This window comes from Capra hircus, unplaced genomic scaffold (assembly GCF_001704415.2).
Source record: "Capra hircus breed San Clemente unplaced genomic scaffold, ASM170441v1, whole genome shotgun sequence".
Classification (NCBI taxonomy): domain Eukaryota; kingdom Metazoa; phylum Chordata; class Mammalia; order Artiodactyla; family Bovidae; genus Capra; species Capra hircus.
The window spans coordinates 87,729-109,651 of record NW_017190136.1 but is presented as its reverse complement, the minus strand read 5'-3'; the positions used below and the strand labels follow the sequence as shown (position 1 = coordinate 109,651).

Genomic DNA, 21,923 nt, shown 5'->3' with positions numbered 1-21,923 from the left:
CTGTATGACACTGTGGTTCTTACTGATACCTTTAACTGAGGGGCACCTTGTTTTAATTTGCAATTCCTAATGACAAATGATGTTGAGCATCTTTTCATGTGCCTATTTGCTGTCTATCTTCTTTGATGAAGTTGTGTGTCTAGACTTTTTTGCCCATTTTTAATTGGCTTATTCTAATAGCATTTTGCATTCTTTTTGGACTGTTATCCATGGGTAAAAAATTATATTTTACACCATTAGTGTACACACACGTTGGTTATGGTGTGTATATGTGCATTAAAATAAGTTTTCACTGAACAAAATTTACTTTTATTCCATGGGGTATGCACTGATACTTTTCATTATTCCTTTTTAAAAAATCTGTTATGTCTCACAGCCTGACACTCTCATACGGTGTTCCACAACTCATAGTACCCCACACCATGCTGACACTGTCCTCTTGTCTACTTAAATGCCCCAATACTCAAATCTACCCTGTGCACACAGGACTCAACTTCTTAGGTGATCTTTTCTCCTTGTCCCATCTGGGCATAGGTGAAGAAGGCCTCAACAACTGAGTCATCAATCGGTGAGGTGTCTTTAAATTCTAACCCTGGCTGGAGGGCACCTGACTGCCCCAGACTTAGTACATCAGTTGAGGTATCTTGGGGGTGGCAGCAGGACTTCTGAATATAGGAATTTGAAATGACAAGTCCCCCAACCCAAGCCTGCCTTCCCCTAGTCCCTGATGAATAGGCAGCCTGCCCAAGGGGGTGCTTAGTAAGAGTATCTGCCTTCCTGCCTCTCTTCTGAGCCTGTGAGCCCACCTCCCTGAGCCACTTCTGGCTCTTGGCCAGAGTTCAGAGTGTTACCTCACATCTCTGTTCCTCTCCCACTCCTTGTAGTTTGCAGAGCAGTCCCTGATGAAGAATGCCATAAAAACATCAGAGGAATCATGGATTGAACAGCAGATGCTGGAAGACAAGAAGCGGGCCACAGATTGGGAGGCCACAAATGAGGCCATTGAGGAGCAGGTGGCCCGGGAATCCTACTTGCAGTGGCTGCGGGATCAAGAAAAACAAGCTCGCCAAGTCCGTGGCCCCAGCCAGGTGGGTCCTGGGGTCTGTCACTAGCCTGGCGAAGAACCTGTTACTTCCCATGTTCTGTCCCCAAACAGGCAGAAAAAAACTAAGCAATTCTGACATGTGGGAGAGAAGGAAGCTCCTAGCCTTTTCTGTACCTCGTCTTGGCCTTAGTCTTGGCATTGTGCCTTAGAACTCTCAACACCTGTGCAGAACAAGCTCTTTTTTTTTTTTTTTTGAGGAGTGAGGGAGGGCAGCCACTGATGGTGAAATGCCAGATTCATGGATAGTTTCAGAGGGACAAGCTTTTGCTGAATGTTCTTGTGTGCCAGACTCTGCTGAGGATGTAAAATCAGGTCCTGCATGCTCCAGCCTTAGTGATCCTGTCTTTTGATGGGGAGACACATGCATCAGTGGAGCCCTTGACTCTGACTGGAAGACCAGTAGAGGTGGGGGATCTGGTCAGTCTTTATACGGAAAGGTTGAATTTTTAGGGCAGGGAGTGAGACAGAGCAGCCAGGTATTTGAGGAGTCACAAGGAGTTTATAGAGTGATTAATAGATGTTGGCAAGAGCTGACTCATTCGTTAAACAAGTATTTATTGCAGGTCTATGCCAGGCACTGTTCTTAGTGTATAGGAGTACATTGGTGAGCTGGGCAGTCCCAGATCTGTCTTTGTGGTGCTTCCATTTATGCAGAGTGGAACGAAATAAACATAATGAATAAATCAGTTGAGAGGTGGTATGGATGAAAAATGTAGAGCAGGGTAAAGGGGATGAGTAGGACTGAGTAGGGCTGGGAGTTCACAATATTAAATAGCATGGTCAGAGTTGGCCTCAGACCAGGTGAGATTTGAGCGAAAGCTTGCAGAGGTGAGGGAATTACTTGTCTATACCAGGGAAGACAGGACCAGCTAGAGCAAAGACCCTGAGGTATGTGCACACCTGGTGTGATTTGGAAGCAGCCTGGAGGCCAGTGTGGCAGAACAGAATGTAGTAGTAGATGGAGTCGGAAAGGTGGGTGTGCCATATTGGAAGGGGCTTGTGACCTTCAGTGTGGCCTGTGGTGAGGACTTTGGCTTTTCTTCTGAGTGAAGCAAAAATGATGAGAGGGTTATGAGCAGGAAAAGAGTGGAAACTTAGAATTTAACAGGATCCTTCTGACTGCTGACTGTAAAATGGAGTCGAAGGGGCAAAGGTGGAAGCAGTAGACCACCAAGGAGAAGATGACTATAGTAGTCCTCATGATTGATGGTAGTACTGGCAAGGGAGGCAGTCAGAAGGGCATAGATTCTGGATCTGTTTTGAAGGTGGAGTAACAGGTTTCCTGTCAGACTGGCTGTAAAGGTGTGAGAGGGGCTTTAAAGTGCTGACCTTGATCCTGTGGTCCATTATGTGACCATTGTTGGTGGCCTATGTAGAAGCTATTTCATAGCCAGGATTCTGGGAGGGAGTGAGCCCTTCAGGAATGGGGCAGAGGACGGTTGCACCTGCTGTTGGTCTTTACCACCACCTTCCTCACCACAGCCCCGGAAAGCCAGCGCCACATGCAGCTCTGCCACAGCAGCAGCCTCCAGTGGTCTTGAGGAGTGGACCAGCCGGTCCCCAAGGCAGCGGAGTTCAGCGTCGTCACCTGAGCACCCTGAGCTGCATGCTGAGCTGGGCATCAAGCCCCCTTCCCCAGGCACTGTCTTAGCTCTTGCCAAACCTCCTTCACCCTGTGCACCAGGTCAGTGACTTGCTGATAGGGAGCATGCAGGGGTCAGGAAGTCCTGCCTAGGCCCTGAGCCCTGCCTTTGACTGTTTGTCTGCCCCAGGTACAAGCAGCCAGTTCTCGACAGGGGCCGACCGGGCTACTTCCCCCCTTGTGTCCCTTTACCCTGCTCTGGAGTGCCGGGCCCTCATTCAGCAGATGTCCCCCTCCGCCTTTGGTAAGCCTCTTCTGTCTAGGGTCTAGGGGCCAGCTGGGAGTTGGGGAGAGATGGAAGAAGCAGCTGGTCCTGAAAAGGGGGCTTCTGGAGCCTCTGGACATCTCCTCAGGAAAAGAGAGTTTTTCAGGCCCAAGAGTCTGTTCCAGAGGGGATTTGAGTGGGGTTTTGTAGGCTCAGAGGAGCCTTCTCCTTAGAGAAAAAAGTGGTAGGGGCCTGAACGGGATCTCTCCAGAGCCAAGAATCAGCAAAGGGCAAGGAGAAAGCAGGCTTAAAGTGCTGTGTCATTCTTTTCCCCTTCCTCTTGCCCAGCAGGTCTGAATGACTGGGATGATGATGAGATCCTAGCCTCGGTGCTGGCAGTGTCCCAACAGGAATACCTAGACAGTATGAAGAAAAACAAAGTGCACAGAGACCCACCCCCAGACAAGAGTTGATGGAGACCCAGAGACTGGAGACCATTTCCCAATCCCCACCACTCCTGCCCTCCGGTGCCACCCCACCTTCTTTGGCTTTCTTCCCTCTTGCCTTCTTCCTTCTTTCCGCTTCTTTTGCTCCTCCCCACTTCCCTCTGGCTGGCCCACCCCTGCACACCCTCTCATCGCTGCCACCACCACCACCATCTGTCTCTTCGCCAGCTGATGTGCCCTGTTTCCCCCTGCACAGCACCATCCCTGCATTCCACAGGGGACTTGGGCAAGGGTGCTGAAGGTAGGCGAGGGGCACACAGAGACAAACCAACTGGCAGCCAGGCAGCCCCGGAGGAGAGACATTCAGACAGCAGAGTCTCCCTTCCCCCTATTCCTTCCAAGATCAGAAACTTGTCACCCTACCTTCACAAATGATACCAGGGAGGTGGGAGGAAGAAGTGGGAAAAAAATCCCCTTCCCAGTACCCTTAAAATGTCTGAGCCTTCAATATTGAGGTTTTTCTTTATTAAAATATACTTTTATCTTATAAAATCAAATCAGTGATGTAGACAACAGCATTGGCTCTATGAAGGTGACATCTCTCTGGTTTGGAGGCAGGTAGGCCACGGGGCACAAAGATGTGGTTGATGTACCTGGCCTCCAGCTCTGTGGAGATGGGCAGGGTCTAGAGTATAAGCCAGGGTGGGGTGGGAGGGCAGGAGGGGGCAGGTGTCAAGTGGGCTTTGGACAATGAGACTCTGACCTCGCTGCATTCCTTATGCTTCCACCACCACCACCAGTCTTTGGAATCTCAGGGTGGGGGGTACTTTTGAGAATCATGGCCGCCGCCCAGGATTTGAGTGTGGGGGGTGGGAGCAGCCTCGGCAGATGGGGCACCCATGCCTTGCAGGTGTCAACAAGATCCACCATCTGTAATGTCCTTGGCACAATAAAACCAAATGTCAGTTTCCCCTGAGCGCCTCTGTTCTGTGTGGGGCAGGGGGTGGGTGAGCCTTTGGTCAGAGGTGGTGATGGCACAGACCTGGGCTTGACTTCTGAGGGCTATATGCTCTCCACTGGGGTCTCTCTGGAGGCCCAGAGTTTGTTCATACTTGATTCACTGCTTATTGAATCAGCCTTTGGACCTGTTACCACCAAGAAAGCTCTGTCTTTGCCCACTGCCCCTGCCTCAGTTATTGGCACAGGATATAGCCTGCCCACCCTATTTCCTGGGGTGTGATGGGAACAGAGAATTGAACTTGATGGCAGGGACTGAATGTCCAACTTCTTTGCCTGCCTCTAGCCCCAATATGTTTGCTCTTTCATTGTGAGTATTTGATGAGGAAATGCTTTGGACAGGCACAACAGTCGCTTCATAGCAACCCGAGTTTAGTGGAAGTGACCAGAGGGTGGACCCCCCACACAAGCACGCTGAGTTTTAGAAATTGAGGAATAGCTAAACCTTTTTATTCATGTTCCCAGTTCTCTTGACACTTTTGTCCCTGCCCTTCCTAGAGGTAAAGCCAAGGCAAAGAAGGATGGCTGGCCCCAGGTTTTTCAGTTGTTTTTTCAGTGTCCCTAATAATGGGGTCCCTGTGGAAGGATGTATGTCTAGCTCTGCAGATGAGGGTGTGGCTATCTGCAGATGTCTCTGTGGAATCCACTGGTTAAGCACTGTGTTGGAGAGTTGGTTTAAAACCGGCTTTTTCTAACTATGTGGCTTTGGTCAAGTCGCAGGCTCTCTGAGTTTCAAGTGTCCCATGTATAGGACAGGAGTGATAAATATCTACTACCTCACGCTCTCTCTGTTGTGAGCATTGAGAGAGAGTGTATATGGTCAACATAATGTATGATGGCACGGTGCCTGGCACATTCTGAGAGCTCTATGTTAGCAGGTATTATTTATTATCTTAAAGTTGAAGTTTCTGCACTATTTGGCCCCTGACTACTTCATCTTGCCTCTCTGTCCAGTTTTCCTTGGCCTCTGCCTGGAATTTGCCCTTCCTCTGTCCCAAGCCTCCAACTTTGTCTTTCAAGATGGGTAGAGGGTCTCCTTCTGAGAAGCCCTGTGTGACCCCGTTTACATTCTCACCTTTATCTACAGATATGTCGTCTTCTCCAGTACTGTACTATCAAATTCCTGGGCAGGGCTATGATGCCTGACTTAACCTGTGTATCTCTTAGTATCTGCATCCCCTCTAGGGCCTTGTAGGCTTACAGTAGACCCCTAATAAATGTTGGATGAATAAGGGAGAGTACCTGTGTATATTTGCTTTTTGAGTGTTTGTGTGTGAGAGAGACTGGTGAGTCCAAGCCTTTGTGCATCTCAGAGTGTCTAGTTGTGTGTGAGATGAGGGCTTGTTTCCAGGTGTGTCAGATGGGGACTGCGTGTGGGACTCAATCTCTGACAGTTTGTGTCTGTTTCTGAGACAAGTGCATGTCTGCGTGGGTCTGTCTGTGACAGTGCATCTGTGGTTTCTTTCCGATAGGGTGGATGAATGTCCGTTTGTATTCCTGTGACAGATTCTGGGTAGCTATTTCTGGATAGTTTCAGTGACAATGCTGCATGTCTGCTGGTGTGTGCGTGAGAGAGAGCGAGCGACTGACTGGGTGGATCCATGTCTGTTTTTGTGATACTGTCTATCTGTGGCTCTATCACATAAATATATGTATGTCTTTGGAGCAGTGCATGTGTGTCTTCAGCATCTGTGTGTCTTCCTGTGACAGACTCTGGGTCTCATTTCTGGAATAGTACTAGTCTTTCTGTGACACTGCATGTCTGACAGTACAAGTATCTTTGTGACAAGTTTTGGTGGTGTGTCTGATGGGACATTTTTGTGTCCTTGTCACATGGCAGTGTAGGTGTATGTGAATCTGGAGTGCCTTTCTGTAACTGCATCTCTGGTGTCATACTGGGACATAACTCTGGCAGCATGCCTGCTTGACAGTGGATTTCAGTCTCTGTGACAGTACATATCTGTATGTGTTTAGGACAAGCTCGTGGGAATGTGTCTGGCAATGTGTTTGTGTATTTCTCACATGGTACTTTCCTGTGTGTGTGTCTTTGGAGTGCATGTCTGTCTGCCTGCAGCATGAGGCCTGTTGTTTCCAAATTTGTGGCTAAGGGTATTTTATCACCCCTCTGAGCTCCCGCCATCCCTGTGTGTGTCTCGTCCAGAAACACATCCCAAGCCACCACCACCCTGGCTTGCTCCCACCTGCAAGAAGCACCCCTCCTCACTACTCTAGAATCTGTACTTGCTGACTGGCTCATGGCCAGGTCTAGTCAGGTCTGTCTACGTTAAGGGCTCCACGGCAGTGGTGGTCAGGTTAGTCCTTCCTAACGGCTGAACAGGTTCTTCAAGGATCCCTGGCTTTACTTCCCGGGAGAAGGCCACCTGTCGCCTAGAGGGCTCTGGACCTGGTTTGAAGAGTACTCTTTGGAAAAAGGGTCATGGATAACCACAGGCAGATTCTTAGAAGCCTTAGAAGGCCTGGCATTATCTCTGCGCTAGTCTCGAGGCAGTGGCGGCCAACCAACTTCCTAGGAAAGGGGGCGGTGTATTTTTTCAAGTTTATATCTGCAGATACAGACATATAAAAACAATGCCGCGCAACCAAAACAAACCCGGTTGCTGCGAAAGGGATTCCTAAAACCAGTTTCCTCTCCACACGCGTCCCCTCGTGTGCATGCAGACCCCGCCCCGCAGAGGATACGGGCATGTATTTGCATAAGGGGGTACTTGAAACGTTGAGGGTGGTATGCAAATAAGAGCTGGTTCCGATTGGCTGGGGTACAGCAGGTGCTGAGTCCGGATTGATCAAAGACAAGTGGGAGGGGCCGTCGCCCCGGGCGACTCTCTCGGGAGGCGCGTGCCCTGTCTCAGTAGCGTCAGGGCTGGCGCGCGCGGCGAATCTTAACATTGCGCTCTTTGCTGGCCCTTCTGGGCCACCAGTCTCCTTACCTTCCATCCTGGCGCCCCCTAGTCCAGGTTCCCCGGACTCACTGCCCCGGGCGTCCACACCCTGCGGGCTCAGCGGGCTCAATCTGCGCAGCTCCTCCTCCATGTTGACTAAGCCTCTGCAGGGGCTCCCGGTGGCCCCCATGACTCCTACGCCGCTGCCAGGTGAGAGAGGCTCCCCCTAGTGCAACCAGGCCAGGCGGGCTGCAGTGGTTGAGGGCGGCGCGAGGGGGAGGGGGAAAGGGTCGCGGGTCGCGGCCAGCCTTAGCACGCCGCCACCCTGACTTCCTCGCCTCCGCCTGCGTAGGAGGCAAGGATCGGGAAGCGTTCGAGGCCGAGTACCAACTTGGCCCCCTCCTCGGCAAGGGGGGCTTTGGCACCGTCTTCGCAGGACATCGCGTCACAGACCGACTCCAGGTATCCACCACGAGGGTCTTGGGAGGGCCAGGTGTGTGTGTGGTGGCGGCGGGAGCCCCGGGGCCGGGATGCTAATTGACCACGGAATGAGCTTACACTATGTGAGTGGTAGGGTCATGAGGGCCGGGATCCGGTCGTTGAGGGTGTCCGAGTGCGCGCGCGCGCGCGGGTGCGCGCACGCATGTGTGTGTGTAAGTCCTGGTGGGTATATGGGGGAAGGGAGAATTTTCAGGGCAAGATTTCTGGAGGTCCAGGGGAGTGAGACTGGGGAGTGGGGGGTCATGAGGACCCTAGACCTTGGGATCTGGGAGAGGTGAATATATGTGGGAAGGTGGGGACCTAGAGCTGAGATTTTGGGGGATTTTGGAGGCAGGTGTCCAGGGAGGAGTCGTGAGATCCAGGACCCCGCTACAGGGTTGTGGTATCCTGGGGCCAGATAGGAAGATCAAGGGTTTAGGGTTTTAGGAAGTTCAGAACTCAGCGCCTGGCATGAGGGGAGGAGAGAAGCCTGAGAAGGGAGAGCCCGGGGCCAAAGATGGTGGGAGAGGTGTACTTGGTTTTGGGGACTTGGGAGAAGCTTCAGCTCATTTAGGATTGTGGTGTGGGGGAGTGGGACCGGAAGACTAGGGTGAGGGTCCAGACTAGGAGATGTCTGGGGGTCATCTGCTGGCCCCCTCACCTCAGCCTGCTTCTTCAGGTGGCCATCAAAGTGATCCCCCGGAATCGCGTGCTGGGCTGGTCCCCCTTGGTGAGTATCTTTTGAGTCCTTATTGACCTGGCGACGCCATCTCTGACGATGGATTTCACCTTGCTATGGTTTATATGACTCTTTGGGCCGTGTAACGGTGAGAAGAACACTCCTACCAGTCCATGTTTACTCCCCTATGGTGACATCCACACCTCCATGCAGTTCTGACTCACCCCTGTTCCCCTAGAGCCCTGGATTCTCCCCTCCCACCCTCCTTTTTCATCCTCCTCCAAACATTGCCTCGGGGGCTGCCCGCAGGGCATGCTGGTGAGAAAAGAGGGGCAGAGGTCATTGGTTGCCATGGTGATGGTGGCTGCTTCTTTTCCACAGCTAGAGCTCTTAACGGACAACTGGGCGGGTCTGGGCAAGTTGTAGGGGCGGGAGTGCCCCCTGGTGGGCTATGGGGGAACTGCGCCTGTGCAGGCTGTGGGACTTAGAGGGAGAAGGTGCGCCTGCGCAGTAGCGGCGTTTTTTTTCAGCCCCGTGAGAAAACCTGTCTGCGACTGTGCGTGTCAGTAGATTGGCCGGGAGAGGGCCCCACCTCGGGCAGGAAGACTGCTTCTGGTAGTCCGTGTGTCCCCGCAAAGCTTCTAGCGTGGGGTGGGTTTTGTGGCCAGTAACATGTGTGCCTTTTATTGAGCGCTGACGGTATGCCTCAGATTTTGTTTCATCATAAAAGCATACTGTGTTCCAAGCTCCACTAAGTACTTGTATTCAACATGGTTCTAAGTGCTTAGTGATAGTGACAAAATATCATATGATGACACTATTGAGATCTTGTTTATGCCAGTTCCCTTGCAATTAATTACTTTTAGCTATTTAGCAAATGTATTTTAGCACCTAGAATGTGCCAGGCACAGTTCTAGATACTTGGCAATATGTTACATTTATTGAGCATTCTTTTTGTGCTAATCCTTTTCTATGAATTGATTTCACCTGTTTAACAACTATACTAGGCACTGTTTTAGTGTTTGAGCTGTGTCAGTGAACAAAGCAGACAAACCATTACACAATAATAGTATTTATTGAGTGCTGTGTCAGATCCTATGCTATAAAGTGCTTTTTATCTATTTAACAAACATTTATCAAGCACCTACTGTGTGTAAGGTGCTATTCTAGTTTCTTTGGCTATGTCAGTAGACAAAACAGATAAATTACTACAAAGTAGTGTTCATCAGTTGCTTCTGCTGGAGGCTTTTGTTAAGAATCACTTTCATTTATTCTTCAAACATTTACTGAGGAAATTCCCTGGTGGTCCAGTGATTGACAGTCAGCACTTTCACTGCTACGCCTCAGATTCAGTCCCTGGTTGGGGAACTAGAATCCCCAAAGCCACAGGGTGTGACCAAAATAAAAAAAAAAATTTACTGAGCTCCTGTTACATGCCAGATGTACATAGACTTTGGCTTTTTAAATTTTTTTTGGCTTATTTTTAAATTAATTTTTATTGAAGTTAGTTGATTCACAGCATGTTAGTTTCTGGTGTACAGCAAAGTGAATCAGTTATACATATATCCACTTTTTAAAGATTCTTTTCCCATATATGTCATTAAAGAGTATTGAGTAGAGTTCCCTGTGCTATACAATAGATCCTTATTAGTTATCTACTTTATTTATAGTAGTGTGTATGTGTCTATCCCAATCTTCAATTTGTCTCTCCCCCACCCCTACCATAGGCTTTGGCTTGAATCAACTTCCCAATGGCTATATGAGTTTAAGCCCTTAAGATGAGAGAACTGTGGGCCCAGGAGGGAAGGGGGTTGCTTAAGGCCACATAGTCAGGAGGCTGAGGACCTATGATTTAAGTTCAGATCATAGATCTGAGAAGTCAGCCTCAAAGCTGCTAGCCTGACATCTGTGTTCTCTTTTCTCTCCCTGCTTCCCTCCACAGTCAGACTCAGTCGCATGCCCACTGGAAGTGGCACTGCTATGGAAGGTGGGTGCAGGCGGTGGGCACCCTGGTGTGATCCGCCTGCTTGACTGGTTTGAGACACCAGAGGGCTTCATGCTGGTCCTTGAGCGGCCTCTGCCTGCCCAGGATCTCTTTGACTACATCACAGAGCAAGGCCCATTGGGTGAAGGCCGAAGCCGCTGTCTCTTTGCCCAGGTAGTGGCAGCTGTTCGGCACTGCCACGCCCGTGGAGTTGTCCATCGTGACATCAAGGATGAGAACATCCTGATGGACCTCCGCCGGGGCTGTACCAAACTCATTGATTTTGGTTCTGGTGCCCTGCTTCATGATGAACCCTATACTGACTTTGATGGTAAGTAAGGCTTCCCTAAATCTCTGTGGAGGGAGTTTTCACCTTTTATCTTTTTGGCCTCTTGACTTTTGACCTCCAGTGCTGGGGTGTTCTGTAACCCTTGTTCTATAGTGCACCTTTATAATGTTCTTGGTTTTTAATATTAGGTACTTTCAAGCCTTGCCCTCTAATAAAGTCCATCCTCTGACAATGACCTGGTCTTGCTCTGGGCTCTTATTCTGATGAGGGGATCCTATTATTACCCTGAGTAGTCTTTTTCTGGTAAGGAGGTCCAGCTGTACCTCTTAAGTGCTTTTATTCCAATGAGCTTCTATTCTGGTGAGGGGACCCTGCTCATATAGTGAGTTCTCTTAATTCTAGTCAAGGGACCATATTTCTGGAGAGGGTGGGGTGGGAGAAGGGCATTGTCAGAAAATGGTCTAACTTGTGGTTTGTGTGCAGGGACAAGGGTGTACAGTCCCCCAGAGTGGATCTCTCGTCACCAGTACCACGCCCTGCCAGCCACTGTCTGGTCACTGGGTATCCTCCTCTATGACATGGTATGTGGGGACATTCCCTTTGAGAGAGACCAGGAGATTCTGGAGGCTGAACTCCACTTCCCTGCCCATGTCTCCCCAGGTGAGACTCAACCCCCTCTAGCCCACCAGCCTTCATCCCTCCCAGGAACTGGTGCCCCCAACTCACTGCTAATCTCCTGTGTTCTTCTGATCTGCAGATTGTTGTGCCCTAATCCGCCGGTGCCTGGCCCCCAAACCCTCTGCCCGACCCTCACTGGAGGAGATCCTGCTGGACCCCTGGATGCAGACACCAGCTGAGGATGCATCCCTCAACACTCCCAAAGGGGGTCCCACCCCTTTGGACTGGTCCCTACTGCCCTAGTGCTGGCTGGGGCTCCCATTAGTTGAAATAGTCATCCCGTGGCTATGCCACAGGGATAGATGGTTATCTGTTGATCTGGTTTTACAGGTCTCTAAAAATCCAGTGTTAACTAGGGTCAGAGATTGGGGATCAGGGGTAAGAAGACATAACCCAAGTTTGCCCAGTTCCCATTCCCATCCTTCTAAGGAGCCGTCTTTGTAGAACATATGCTCTCTTATTCTGGAGGGGCTCCTTCTTTGCTTCTCATTTTGCTAAGGATGTTTATTTGGTTGAGGTTACTTACATTCTGAACCCCCCGGGACTCTTATTCTGATGAGTAGTAACTCCTACACTGGCACCTCCTGCTACTACCACACAAACTTAGTTTAAATGCTCTGATTTGGGCAAGGGTGCTTTCCTTCCAATACCCCAGTGGCTCTTATTTTAGCAAAGGGACCCTTTCCCCTAGCCTCGGGTCCCATATTCAGTCAAGCTGCTTGCCTGCCTCAGCCCAGGGTTGTTTATTCTGGGGGAGGTAAGCCCTATTGTTGTCCCAGGGCTTTTTTTTTTGGTGAGGGGACCCTACTCTGTTATCCCAAGTGCCCTTATTCTGGTGAGGAGAAACCCCACTTTCATGATGTGGGAGGGAATGGGAGATGGACACTACTAGAGTCCACTAGGTTGGGGTGGATGGTTTTTTGGGGGAATGGGGTGGGGGAAATAAGTCTTGTTGTTTGTTCTCCTGGGGCCCTGCCCTCCATCTTTTTCAGATTCTTGCTGCCTCCTTCTGAGCCAGGGTTGTCCAGTTGCTGAAATGTAAATACTTATATATTGGGGAAGGGGAGCTCCAACTGTTAATCTTCCTCTTCCTTCTCCCCCTGCCTGGATTATTTAAAAAGCCATGCGTGGAAACCCACTATTTAATAAACGTAATAGAATCAGAAGTGACTGGCCATTTGTAGATGCAGTGAGGCATTGGTGGAGCATCTGCTGCTGCTGCTGCTGCTAAGTCGCTTCAGTTGTGTCCGACTCTGTGTGACCCCAGGGACAGCAACCCACCAGGCTGCCCCGTCCCTGGGATTCTCCAGGCAAGAACACTGGAGTGGGTTGCCATTTCCTGCTCGTGGAGCATCTACTGAATGCTGAACCAAGAGGGAGATGGATTGGATCTCTCCTTTGTCTGCAGGAAGCCTCAGTCTTGTGGTACCATCCTGAAGATCTTATGGGTTCATTTAAGGAGGACCACTTTCCGGGTGGCACTAGGGGTAAAGAACCCACCTGCCAATGCAGGAGATATAAGAGATGTGGGTTTGATCCCTGGGTTGGGAAGACCACCTGGAGGAGGGCAGGGAGAATCCCATGGATAGAGGAGCCTGGTGGGCTACAGTTCATAGGGTCACAAAGAGTTGGATGCGACTGAAGTGACCTAGCATGCAAGGAGGACCACAAAGAAAAACTTGATTTTCCCCTCAGCTCATATGTAGCACCCAAAATGTGCCGAAGGGCTCCTCTGGAGATATTGTAGACATTGAAGACATCCGGAACACACTTCCAGATCAATGATGGCCAGTTCAGAGGCAGAAAAAACTCCTTTCCCCCAACCCCAGGGGAGGAAATCCTTCCCCATGGGAGATGAAAAGCCCTTTTTGGGCACTGGTGGGGGTGTGGTGGAGGTTGAGTGCCGATAGGAATCCTCCTAGTCCTTGTTTTCTAATAACATCCAAGGTGTAGTCACCTGTTTTGCCCCAACCTTTTCACCTCTCCCTGTCTTCTTACCTGCTCATCCCTCTAATCCTTAACTCTTGACTTACTTGCCCTACCCTAATCTTGTCCTGACCTCAGCTGTACCCTCTTGCCATGCTTTCAAAAGATGCGTGCTGCATGCTAAGTCGCTTCAGTTGCTTCTGACTCTGTGACTCTATGGACTGTCGTCTGCAAGGCTCCTCTGTCCATGACATTCTCCAGGCAAGAATACTGCAATGGGTTGCCATGTTCTCCAGAGGATCTTCCTCACCCAGGGACTGAACCCAAGTCTCTTATGCTTCTTGCATTGGCAGGCAGATTGTTGACCACGTGCCACCTGGGAAGCCCCTAGGGAATTCCCTGGCGTCCAGTGGTTAGGGCTTGGTGCTTTCACTGCCTTGGCCAAGGTTCAGCCTTTGGTAGGGGAGCTAAGATCCCGGAAAAGCGCGGCCAAAAATAAAGCTAAACCTGTAAGCTCCTCGCCTCCTGGCTTACCTATCCCCTTCTCACTTTTACATTCTAAATGGTGACTCAATTGTCTTCCCTTCTCAGTCTCAACTCTCCTGTGCTTTTTCACTGGTATATCCTCAACTGCCCTGCTCGCTTATCTGCCAGACCCTCACCTGCCCCTGACCCCTCTCACTTCCCTTCCAGAGGCCTGTGATCTCTCCAGAGGGCGCGGGGTGCGGTGGGGGGTGGGGAGCTCGCCAGAAGAAGGGACAAGAACTTCGGGCCAACCGGGAAAGACCCAGGAGTTTTGATGCAGAAAGGGCGGTGCCATCAGAAGGTGGCAATAAAGAGCCGAGATAGGAGACGGATAGCGGAATCAATGAGATGAGGAGACAGAATGAGCTGGTGATGTGGGAAGACGAGGGCGGGTTTAGTAACGGGAATGAGCCAAAGGTTCTGTAAAGACGGCGGGAAACTGAGCCGGCTACGTGCCCAGTCTCCGGATCCGGGCGGAATTTGGAAATTCTGAGGCCGCTCTTAAAACTACCGGTCAGGACGGACGAGGAGAGCCAGCGACGCGGTCAGCCTCTCGCTCGCCCCACCCCAACTTAGGAGGCCCGGAAGCGGAAATGACGAATGCGGAAGTGACCGGCTGTTGCCGAGGGGACGGGCCAGGCAGATGCCAACATGGCAGCTGTTGGGTCTGGTGGTTCCACCGCGACGGCCGGGCCAGGGGCTGTCTCCGCAGGGGCGTTGGAGCCTGGGACCTCGAGTGCGGGTGAGACAGGTTGTGGCTGAGCGGTCAGCGGCGCGCCGGAGGTCGGGATCTCTGGGGGATTAGGAAGATCCTTTACTAAGGCGAGAGGGAGCATCCCGTATGGACCGACCTATGTGTGTTGGGGGTAGAGGGGAGGAAGTGGGTTTTGGGGGCGGGGCAGAGACCATTCCGGGCAAGGTATGGAGGTCCTTTCTGCAAATGGAGTGTAGAGACCATTCTGAGTTGGAGAGGGATATTTCACTTTAAAGAGGCTAAGACCGCTGAGACCATTCTCAGGGTGTGTTTGTGGGGGTTCCGTCCTTATACACGGGAGACACAATTCTGAGAGCGGGACAGTTTTTCCTTACAGAAGAGAGGGTAGTGGTTTCTTCCTTGTAAAGGGACAGGGGCTATTGTGAGTTAGGGTGGGGCGGCTTCTCCCTTATAGGACTTAGTACATTTTGAAGATAGGGATGTCTATTATATGGGGAGAGGAACGTTCTGGGGGTCCCTTCCTAATGGAGGTAGTTCATTGTATATTGCATTGAACATACAGTTTTCCTTCTATGGTGGAGAAAGGACATTCCGAGGGTGTCAGGCCCTTCCTTATAGCGAGGAGAATTGAGTGAGTAGGACAAGCGATAATTCCTTGGCTGGAGGTAGGGGTATGCGGTGGTGGAAGGATGATTGGTGTATGGGGAAATATTTCCTTATATTGTTAAAGGACCCAGACCATTGTTAGTGGAGAAACCATTTATTCTATGGTGTTCAATACTTTGGACAGTGGAAGAATAATTTCTTTGTTAGACCATTCTGGGTCAGGGAGGAATCAGTCATCGTAGGAGGGAGGGGTTGGAGAGACCATTCTGAATGTGAGAGAATAGAATAATTTAGATAAAAGAAAGATAATTCCTAAATCTTTGGCTTGTTCATCCGTAAAATGAGAATACTGATAGTTCCTTTAGAGATCAGAGCTGTGTAGGGGTCTGTTGAGGTGATCCATATAAATCCCTTATCCCAGTGATAGGCACTCAGTAAGCACTCAATAAATGTCGAGGAAGCAGTTGGTATTCTGCCCAGGGCAGGGTTGCTTCTCACCCAGGAGAGGAAGAGAGAGGGCTGAGGCGGAAATAGGCTGCCCCACCTATTTCCCGACACCTCAGCAAGGATTCCAGGTATAGGCTGAACAGGGTGAGGCCTACTTCTCCCATTTTGGCTCTTCCTGCCTGTGGCTGAAGCAGTGGAAGCTGGCATAGGGATCGGACCCACATGGGTTAGGATAGGCAGGCAGAAGGAGGAAGTACTGGTGGCTAGGAGGATCCTGGTTGATAAAGGAGAGGGGAGAGTGATGGTGTGGTTATGCCACAACAGCTTCTGACCCCTTCTTCCCCCTTGCTCCTTCCATTCCCCACAGCTCACCGGCGCCTCAAATACATATCCCTAGCCGTGCTGGTGGTCCAGAATGCTTCCCTCATCCTCAGCATCCGCTACGCCCGCACATTGCCTGGGGACCGCTTCTTTGCCACCACTGCTGTGGTCATGGCTGAAGTGCTCAAAGGTCTCACCTGCCTGCTGCTGCTCTTCGCACAGAAGAGGGGTATGAGCCAGGGAGAGGGGCTGCATTGGAGTCTGTGGAGGGTACTCTGTGTGTTTGTGTGTGTGCCTGAACCCACATGGAGGGTTTGTTGGGGGAGTATTTCTGTGTCTATGAAAATTCCTGGCAACTGTGGAAGTGCAGCTTGGCTGCCTTGTACCTCCAGCTCTGAGTAGCTGCATCCACATTTTTATACCCCTAACTCCCCAGGAACTGGCCCATAAACACTGAAGGAGGGAGATGGTCTGTTCCTATAAGGTAGCAGGTGACCCTTACATAATGGTTTATTGATTTCTCTCTTTCTTTATGGAGAATTTCAAATACAAAATCAGAGAAAATAATAACTATGTCCTATCACACAGATTCAACAATTATCATCTCATGGCCACTCTGCAATTAAATAGATAATCATCAGTGATTATCCACTCACTACCAATCTATGTGTCTGTTTACCTAACCCACACCATGTTATATTGAAATATGTTCCACATGAAGAATTATTTTAATTCCCTCTTACTATCTTGAGTAAATATTTTGTTACATTTAGAAAAATAACTGCAATATCTAGAAGTCATACATCAAAAAATTAATACTTTTTAAAGTTAACAATCATATACCCAGTCAGCGTTCAAATTTGTAATGATTTCTCAAATATCATAAAAGTTTTAAAAACTTTGTTTGAGTCAGGTTTATATAAAGTCAGTGCTTTGTAATTGGTTGGTGTCTTCTGGGTCTGCTATTTCTAGATTCCCTCTCAACTCTTTTTTTTTTTTCTCTCTGCAGTTAATTTGTTGAAGAAACTGGATCATTTGTCTTATAGACTTTGGGTAGCTTGAATTTTGCTGAGTGCCTCCCAGTGGTCTCATTTCACATGTTCTTCTGTCCTGTGTATTTCCTATAAGTTGTTGGATTTATTTACTAATTTAAACACCTCCCTAAAGGCCTTCTTCTTTAAAATGTTGCCCAGTCATTTCTCTGTAAAGGCCTCACATGTGGCTCTGCCTTAGGTATTTACACTGAAGAAAACATTCTCACCCATTTGTTAGCTCCAGGACACTGGGAGGCAACAGTTTAGGTACTAACCTCCTGTGTTCTTGATTGATTCTGAGAAGGTTCGAGTGAACAGTGTGGCAGGCTCTCTTCTGGCTTGTGGAGGTGAACATTTTAGTGATAGAGACATACATCTTGCCCTCAGGGGGCTCATATTTTAGACAGGGAGAAACAGCTACAGGTTAATCACAGGCTTTCATCTCTTATCTAAGATTTCAGCCTGTCCCCCACCCAATTTTTTTTTTTTCAGTTTTCTCATCTGGCATGAATTTGTCCATGAATCACTGCAGAAATATGAATGAGCTTGATTATGGTGTGTAGCCCCACATGTGTGGTGTGTGTTGTGTGAAATATATAGCATGTATACCATGTTACCTTCCTAATACTTGGACATTTTTGAACACCCAAACCCCTGGGCGCAGGGGATAGGTGTAAGGGGTTAGAGATCAATAATTACCCTTGGGACTTAATGCCATGAAGGGCAAGGACAGGGTTTTGTGAATGAACATCAGGAGTTCCTGCAATAACCATGTATAGTAGTTGTGGGGTTTTCCCTGAGGAAGGATACTTAGCTGAGCCTTAAAAGTTGAGCTGCAAAAAAGTGGGGTGAGATTTGTAAAGGTCTTATTATATAGAAAAGTATTCTCATGAATTGACTGGAGCAGATCCCAGCCAGACTTTCTGCTTCATAGTTAAGCCTGCATTCTTCCATTTGACAGGGGCAAATGCTTGGTGTGTGGGAGGCTGACGGAAAGAAGTGGCCAAGTGGAAGATTGCCCCTGCTCTCAGGTGGCTCTCAGGCTAGGAAGGATCTAGGAAAAGTCTAAAAGCTCAGTCTGAAACAATCCCTCTTGGTAAACAGCCTTCCACCCACCATCCGAGAGCATCTACTTCACAAGCTCCTAGTTAGTGCTGATAGTTTCATTGCACACACTGCACTGAGGGCTTGCCCTGGGGCTTTGTGCCAGGGAGGTGGGCTCTAAGATGAGTGATGAAATATGGACTGTGGTTCCCAGACTGAGTATACAAAAGGCTTGCTGGAGACATTGTGCTGTAGAGAAACTGAGCACAGACCTCATTCTAGCCCTCAGGAAGTCAGTGTAGTGGGGAGACACAGGACCAGGCCCACTCCTGTCCTTTAGAGGATCCCCATCTGTTGGTAGTCAGTGCTAAAAAGGGCTCTCTTCCCTCCACCTAGGTAACGTGAAGCACCTGGTTCTTTTCCTCCATGAGGCTGTCCTGGTGCAGTACATGGACACACTCAAGCTTGCAGTGCCCTCTCTCATCTATACCTTGCAGAATAACCTCCAGTATGTTGCCATCTCCAACCTGCCAGCTGCCACTTTCCAGGTGAGCCCAAAGCCCAGCATGGCCCTAGAGGAACTGGCTGGGGTGGGGGATATAGGATGTTTGGGGAGGAAGTACTGCAAAGTGCAGGGGCTGTGTCTCCTGTGGAATGGAATGTCCTTGGCTCTTCCTCAACCTCAGTTTCCTCATCTGTGAGAACTGGGAAGGGAAATGGTAATAATAGCTACTCACTGGGATGCTGGAATGATTAAAAGAAATGATATCTGTGAAGAGCCCTTGGTTGGTGATGGATAAGCTTTAGGCTATTTACAGGTGGCCTCTTTAATTGGTTAAAGAGCCTGGATTCTGGCGCCAGGCTGCCTGGGTTCAAATCCCAGCTCTGCTGCTTTCCAGCTGTGTGATATTGGGCAAGTCACTTAACCTCTCTGTCTCATCTTTAAATTGGACATTGCAATAGTACACTTCTTATGTGAGGATTAAATGAATTCATGTGAAGTGCTTAGACCCGCACCTGGCACACACAGTAGCCTCTGTGTAAATGTTTACTGATGTTATTTCATAACGGATTCATTTGTATCAATATGTATGGATTCCTTTGTATCGATATGTATGGATTCATTTGTATCAATATGTACGGGTTCCTTTTTATCAATATGTATTTATCAAGACCTCCCTCATCAGGATGTTTACAATTCATTGGTTACCTGCTGTGTGAGGTACTTCAAATATATCAGTCGTATTTACAGATGATTATATCAGGACTCAGGGCAAGTGCTTCCTCCCATTTCACACAGCTGGGACACGGGGTTGGAATGTGGACTTGGCTGTGGTCTGGGCATCCTTGCACAGCCATCCTCCTGTGTACTTTCTGAGAGGCACCTCAGAGCTATGTAGTCGCATCCCAGTCAGTGGCCAGCGGCTGGATATCTTTGCTGTTTCTACGGTCATCTACTCTGCCTGTGCCTCCACTGTGCCTGGGGGCCCACAGTGGGCGCCATCCCCCATGTGCACATGTTGGGGTTGGGATCAGCCCTCAGTGCCTTCTGCATGCCGCTCACAGGTGACGTACCAGCTGAAGATCCTGACCACAGCACTGTTCTCCGTGCTCATGCTGAACCGCAGCCTCTCCCGGCTGCAATGGGCTTCCCTGCTGCTCCTCTTCACTGGCGTCGCCATTGTCCAGGCACAGCAAGCTGGCGGCGGGGGTCCACGGCCACTGGATCAGAACCCTGGGGTGGGCCTAGCGGCTGTGGTGGCTTCCTGTCTCTCCTCAGGCTTTGCCGGTGTCTACTTTGAGAAGATCCTCAAAGGCAGCTCAGGCTCCGTGTGGCTGCGCAACCTGCAGCTGGGCCTCTTTGGCACAGCCCTGGGCCTGGTGGGGCTCTGGTGGGCTGAGGGCACAGCCGTAGCCCACCGCGGATTCTTTTTTGGGTATACACCTGCCGTCTGGGGTGTGGTGCTCAACCAGGCCTTTGGTGGGCTCCTGGTGGCTGTTGTCGTCAAGTATGCTGACAATATCCTCAAGGGCTTTGCCACCTCCTTGTCCATTGTGCTGTCCACTGTTGCCTCCATCCGCCTCTTTGGCTTCCATGTGGACCCGTTGTTTGCCCTGGGCGCAGGGCTGGTCATCGGTGCCGTCTACCTCTACAGCCTGCCCCGAGGTGCAGCCAAAGCCATAGCTTCTGCCTCTGCCCCCACCTCCGGGCCCTGCACTCACCAGCAGCCTCCCGGGCAGCCACCGCCACCACAGCTGTCTTCCCACCATGGAGACCTCAGCACGGAGCCCTTTCTGCCAAAGTCAGTGCTGGTGAAGTGAGGGCTGGTGGCAGTGAGGGGGGGAGACAGGGAGGGACTCTGGGTGGAGGGTGTTGGGCATCTGCAGGATTCAAGTTGCCACTGGGGCCTGGCTCCTCTGGGGTTGGAAGGGTTTTTTCTTCCAGGTCACTGAAATTTCCAGAAGGGTGTGGGACTAGGGCAGGGGCATCACATGAACCCTTCCTTGTAGCCAGGGGTTTTTAGAGCTGCCGCCTCTGCCCCAGTCTAACCCCTCAGCCAGAGGTGTCCTGTCTCTCAAGCCTGGGAGAGTCCCAGCAATCCCTCCACCTTTGTAGGGACAAACTGGACAAAAATTCTTCAGCTCTTTAGTAGTGACTGATGCCTACCTGTGGGGTTCCGATTCCCATAGCTCGAGGCCTTCTCTCCTCCCTGGTAACTACACTGGATCGTTAGCAGCTCAGTCTTTTTGTGGCCTTGGGGCAGCTTCCCTGACACAGGGACTTGAAAAAGGGCCCCTTATGAGCACCTAGAGAGAGAGGAAGGGGGATGAGAGCTGAGATTTTTGCATCAGCCCACTCAGGGGGAGGGTGCAGTAGGAGCCATTGGTTTGTAAGTGGTTTGGGGGTTTGTGGTGTAATCAGATGAATGATCCAGGGTATGGGAAAAAAAAGGGAGGTCCTTGAAGTGGCCTAGTCTCATGGAAAAGACACTGTAAGTTGCTGGATGCAGGGTTATTTTCTGAGACATTCGGAGAGGAAAATAAAGCTGCGAACCACACTTGTGATACCCCACTGGCTGTATGAGGCACCCTTACTTCATGTGGAAGGGTGTCTTTAAATTGCTGACATGTGGAACCTGCCCCCCTGCACTCCCCAAAGCTTATTAACCCCTTAACTGTCTCCCAGGGTGTGTGGGGAGTATGTGTGTGCATCTGTTGGTGCGTGTGTGCGTGTGCTTGCACATGAGAGATGCCTGGGCTGTCTTTGCTATATGTACATAGGGCCATTGGATCTTTATTTTTGATTAATTTGTTCTGATTTTTTGGTTTGTTTTTTAAGGGACTGTAATGAACAAATGTCAGGATACCCAATGCCAAATAAAGATATTGTATTTATTTAGTCCACGTGTAGCTTTCTGACCCAGGGGACCTGCTTTCTCCGCGTGGGCTGTTACTAACCTCGGACTACCAGCCTCACTAGTCACCCTCGCTTGCTCAGGATGCCCACTTGCCAGCCCACCCCAGCTCTCTTGTGTTTTTCTTTCCTTCCCGTTTCCACCACAGGTTGCTCACCAAGGTGAAGGGCTCCTAGCCGCTGGGACTGAAGACGCTGGCCTGGCCTCGCTCTCCCTTGTTGCCCTGGCCCAGCCAGGACCAAATTTTCTGATCAGTATTAGTGGTGGGGAGAGGTAGACACTGAATCCCCTGTCCCCACCACCCCCTCCCATGCAGGGCTGACATGACTAAATGAGGGCCCAGACAGGACCCAACCACCTCAGCCTCCAGCCCCTACTATCCCTACAGTATTTCTTAGGTGAGTTTTTGTAAATAAAACATGCTTTGCATCTTGCTGGTTTGGGTTGGGAAGTCTCAAAAGTGT

General features: G+C 50.1%; 3 protein-coding genes across 10 annotated transcripts in view; all 3 read left to right on the top strand.

Moving 5' to 3' along the window:
• The window catches only part of OTUD5 (OTU deubiquitinase 5), a 29,342-nt gene extending 23,695 nt beyond the window's left edge, over nt 1-5,647 (top strand). For 4 of the 5 annotated variants that reach the window (XM_018045080.1, XM_018045083.1, XM_018045078.1 and 1 more), the window contains 4 exons: nt 885-1,088; nt 2,588-2,789; nt 2,878-2,991; nt 3,301-5,647. In XM_018045080.1, coding sequence (XP_017900569.1) covers nt 885-1,088; nt 2,588-2,789; nt 2,878-2,991; nt 3,301-3,425 — 645 coding nt within the window. In that variant the 3' untranslated portion in view covers nt 3,426-5,647. The remainder of the gene's footprint in view (nt 1-884; nt 1,089-2,587; nt 2,790-2,877; nt 2,992-3,300) is intronic. The other variant, XM_018045079.1, reaches the window with a different exon arrangement.
• A 101-nt stretch (nt 5,648-5,748) lies between these two features.
• Nucleotides 5,749-12,591, top strand: PIM2 (Pim-2 proto-oncogene, serine/threonine kinase). Its single transcript, XM_005700764.3, has 6 exons — nt 5,749-7,525; nt 7,668-7,777; nt 8,475-8,525; nt 10,417-10,789; nt 11,231-11,407; nt 11,505-12,591. Exons 1-6 carry the CDS (start codon nt 7,465-7,467, stop codon nt 11,666-11,668), a joined length of 936 nt encoding a protein of 311 aa, XP_005700821.2. The 5' UTR covers nt 5,749-7,464; the 3' UTR covers nt 11,669-12,591.
• A 1,480-nt stretch (nt 12,592-14,071) lies between these two features.
• Nucleotides 14,072-21,894, top strand: SLC35A2 (solute carrier family 35 member A2). Of its 4 annotated transcripts, none has more exons than XM_013976444.2 (5): nt 14,072-14,618; nt 16,012-16,194; nt 18,440-18,591; nt 20,200-20,346; nt 21,608-21,893. In XM_013976444.2, exons 1-5 carry the CDS (start codon nt 14,528-14,530, stop codon nt 21,734-21,736), a joined length of 702 nt encoding a protein of 233 aa, XP_013831898.1. In that variant the 5' UTR covers nt 14,072-14,527; the 3' UTR covers nt 21,737-21,893. The 4 variants fall into 4 exon arrangements, with proteins under 4 accessions (XP_013831898.1, XP_017900564.1, XP_017900565.1 ...); XM_005700776.3 differs by having other exon boundaries at nt 14,449-14,618; nt 19,610-20,346; nt 21,608-21,894; XM_018045075.1 differs by lacking the exon at nt 16,012-16,194 and having other exon boundaries at nt 14,431-14,618; nt 19,610-20,346; nt 21,608-21,724.
• The last annotated feature ends 29 nt before the right edge of the window (nt 21,895-21,923 follow it).

What these genes read in the sequence shown, in the direction of transcription:
- SLC35A2 (XM_005700776.3), top strand. Translation starts at nt 14,528, where the DNA reads ATGGCAGCTGTTGGGTCTGGTGGTTCCACCGCGACGGCCGGGCCAGGG. An exon ending in GCTCTTCGCACAGAAGAGGG is followed by an intron (nt 16,195 to 18,439) that starts GTATGAGCCAGG and finishes CCCTCCACCTAG; the next exon opens with GTAACGTGAAGCACCTGGTT. An exon ending in TGCCAGCTGCCACTTTCCAG is followed by an intron (nt 18,592 to 19,609) that starts GTGAGCCCAAAG and finishes TGCCGCTCACAG; the next exon opens with GTGACGTACCAGCTGAAGAT.
- PIM2 (XM_005700764.3), top strand. Translation starts at nt 7,465, where the DNA reads ATGTTGACTAAGCCTCTGCAGGGGCTCCCGGTGGCCCCCATGACTCCT. An exon ending in GCGTCACAGACCGACTCCAG is followed by an intron (nt 7,778 to 8,474) that starts GTATCCACCACG and finishes CTGCTTCTTCAG; the next exon opens with GTGGCCATCAAAGTGATCCC. An exon ending in CCCTGCCCATGTCTCCCCAG is followed by an intron (nt 11,408 to 11,504) that starts GTGAGACTCAAC and finishes TCTGATCTGCAG; the next exon opens with ATTGTTGTGCCCTAATCCGC.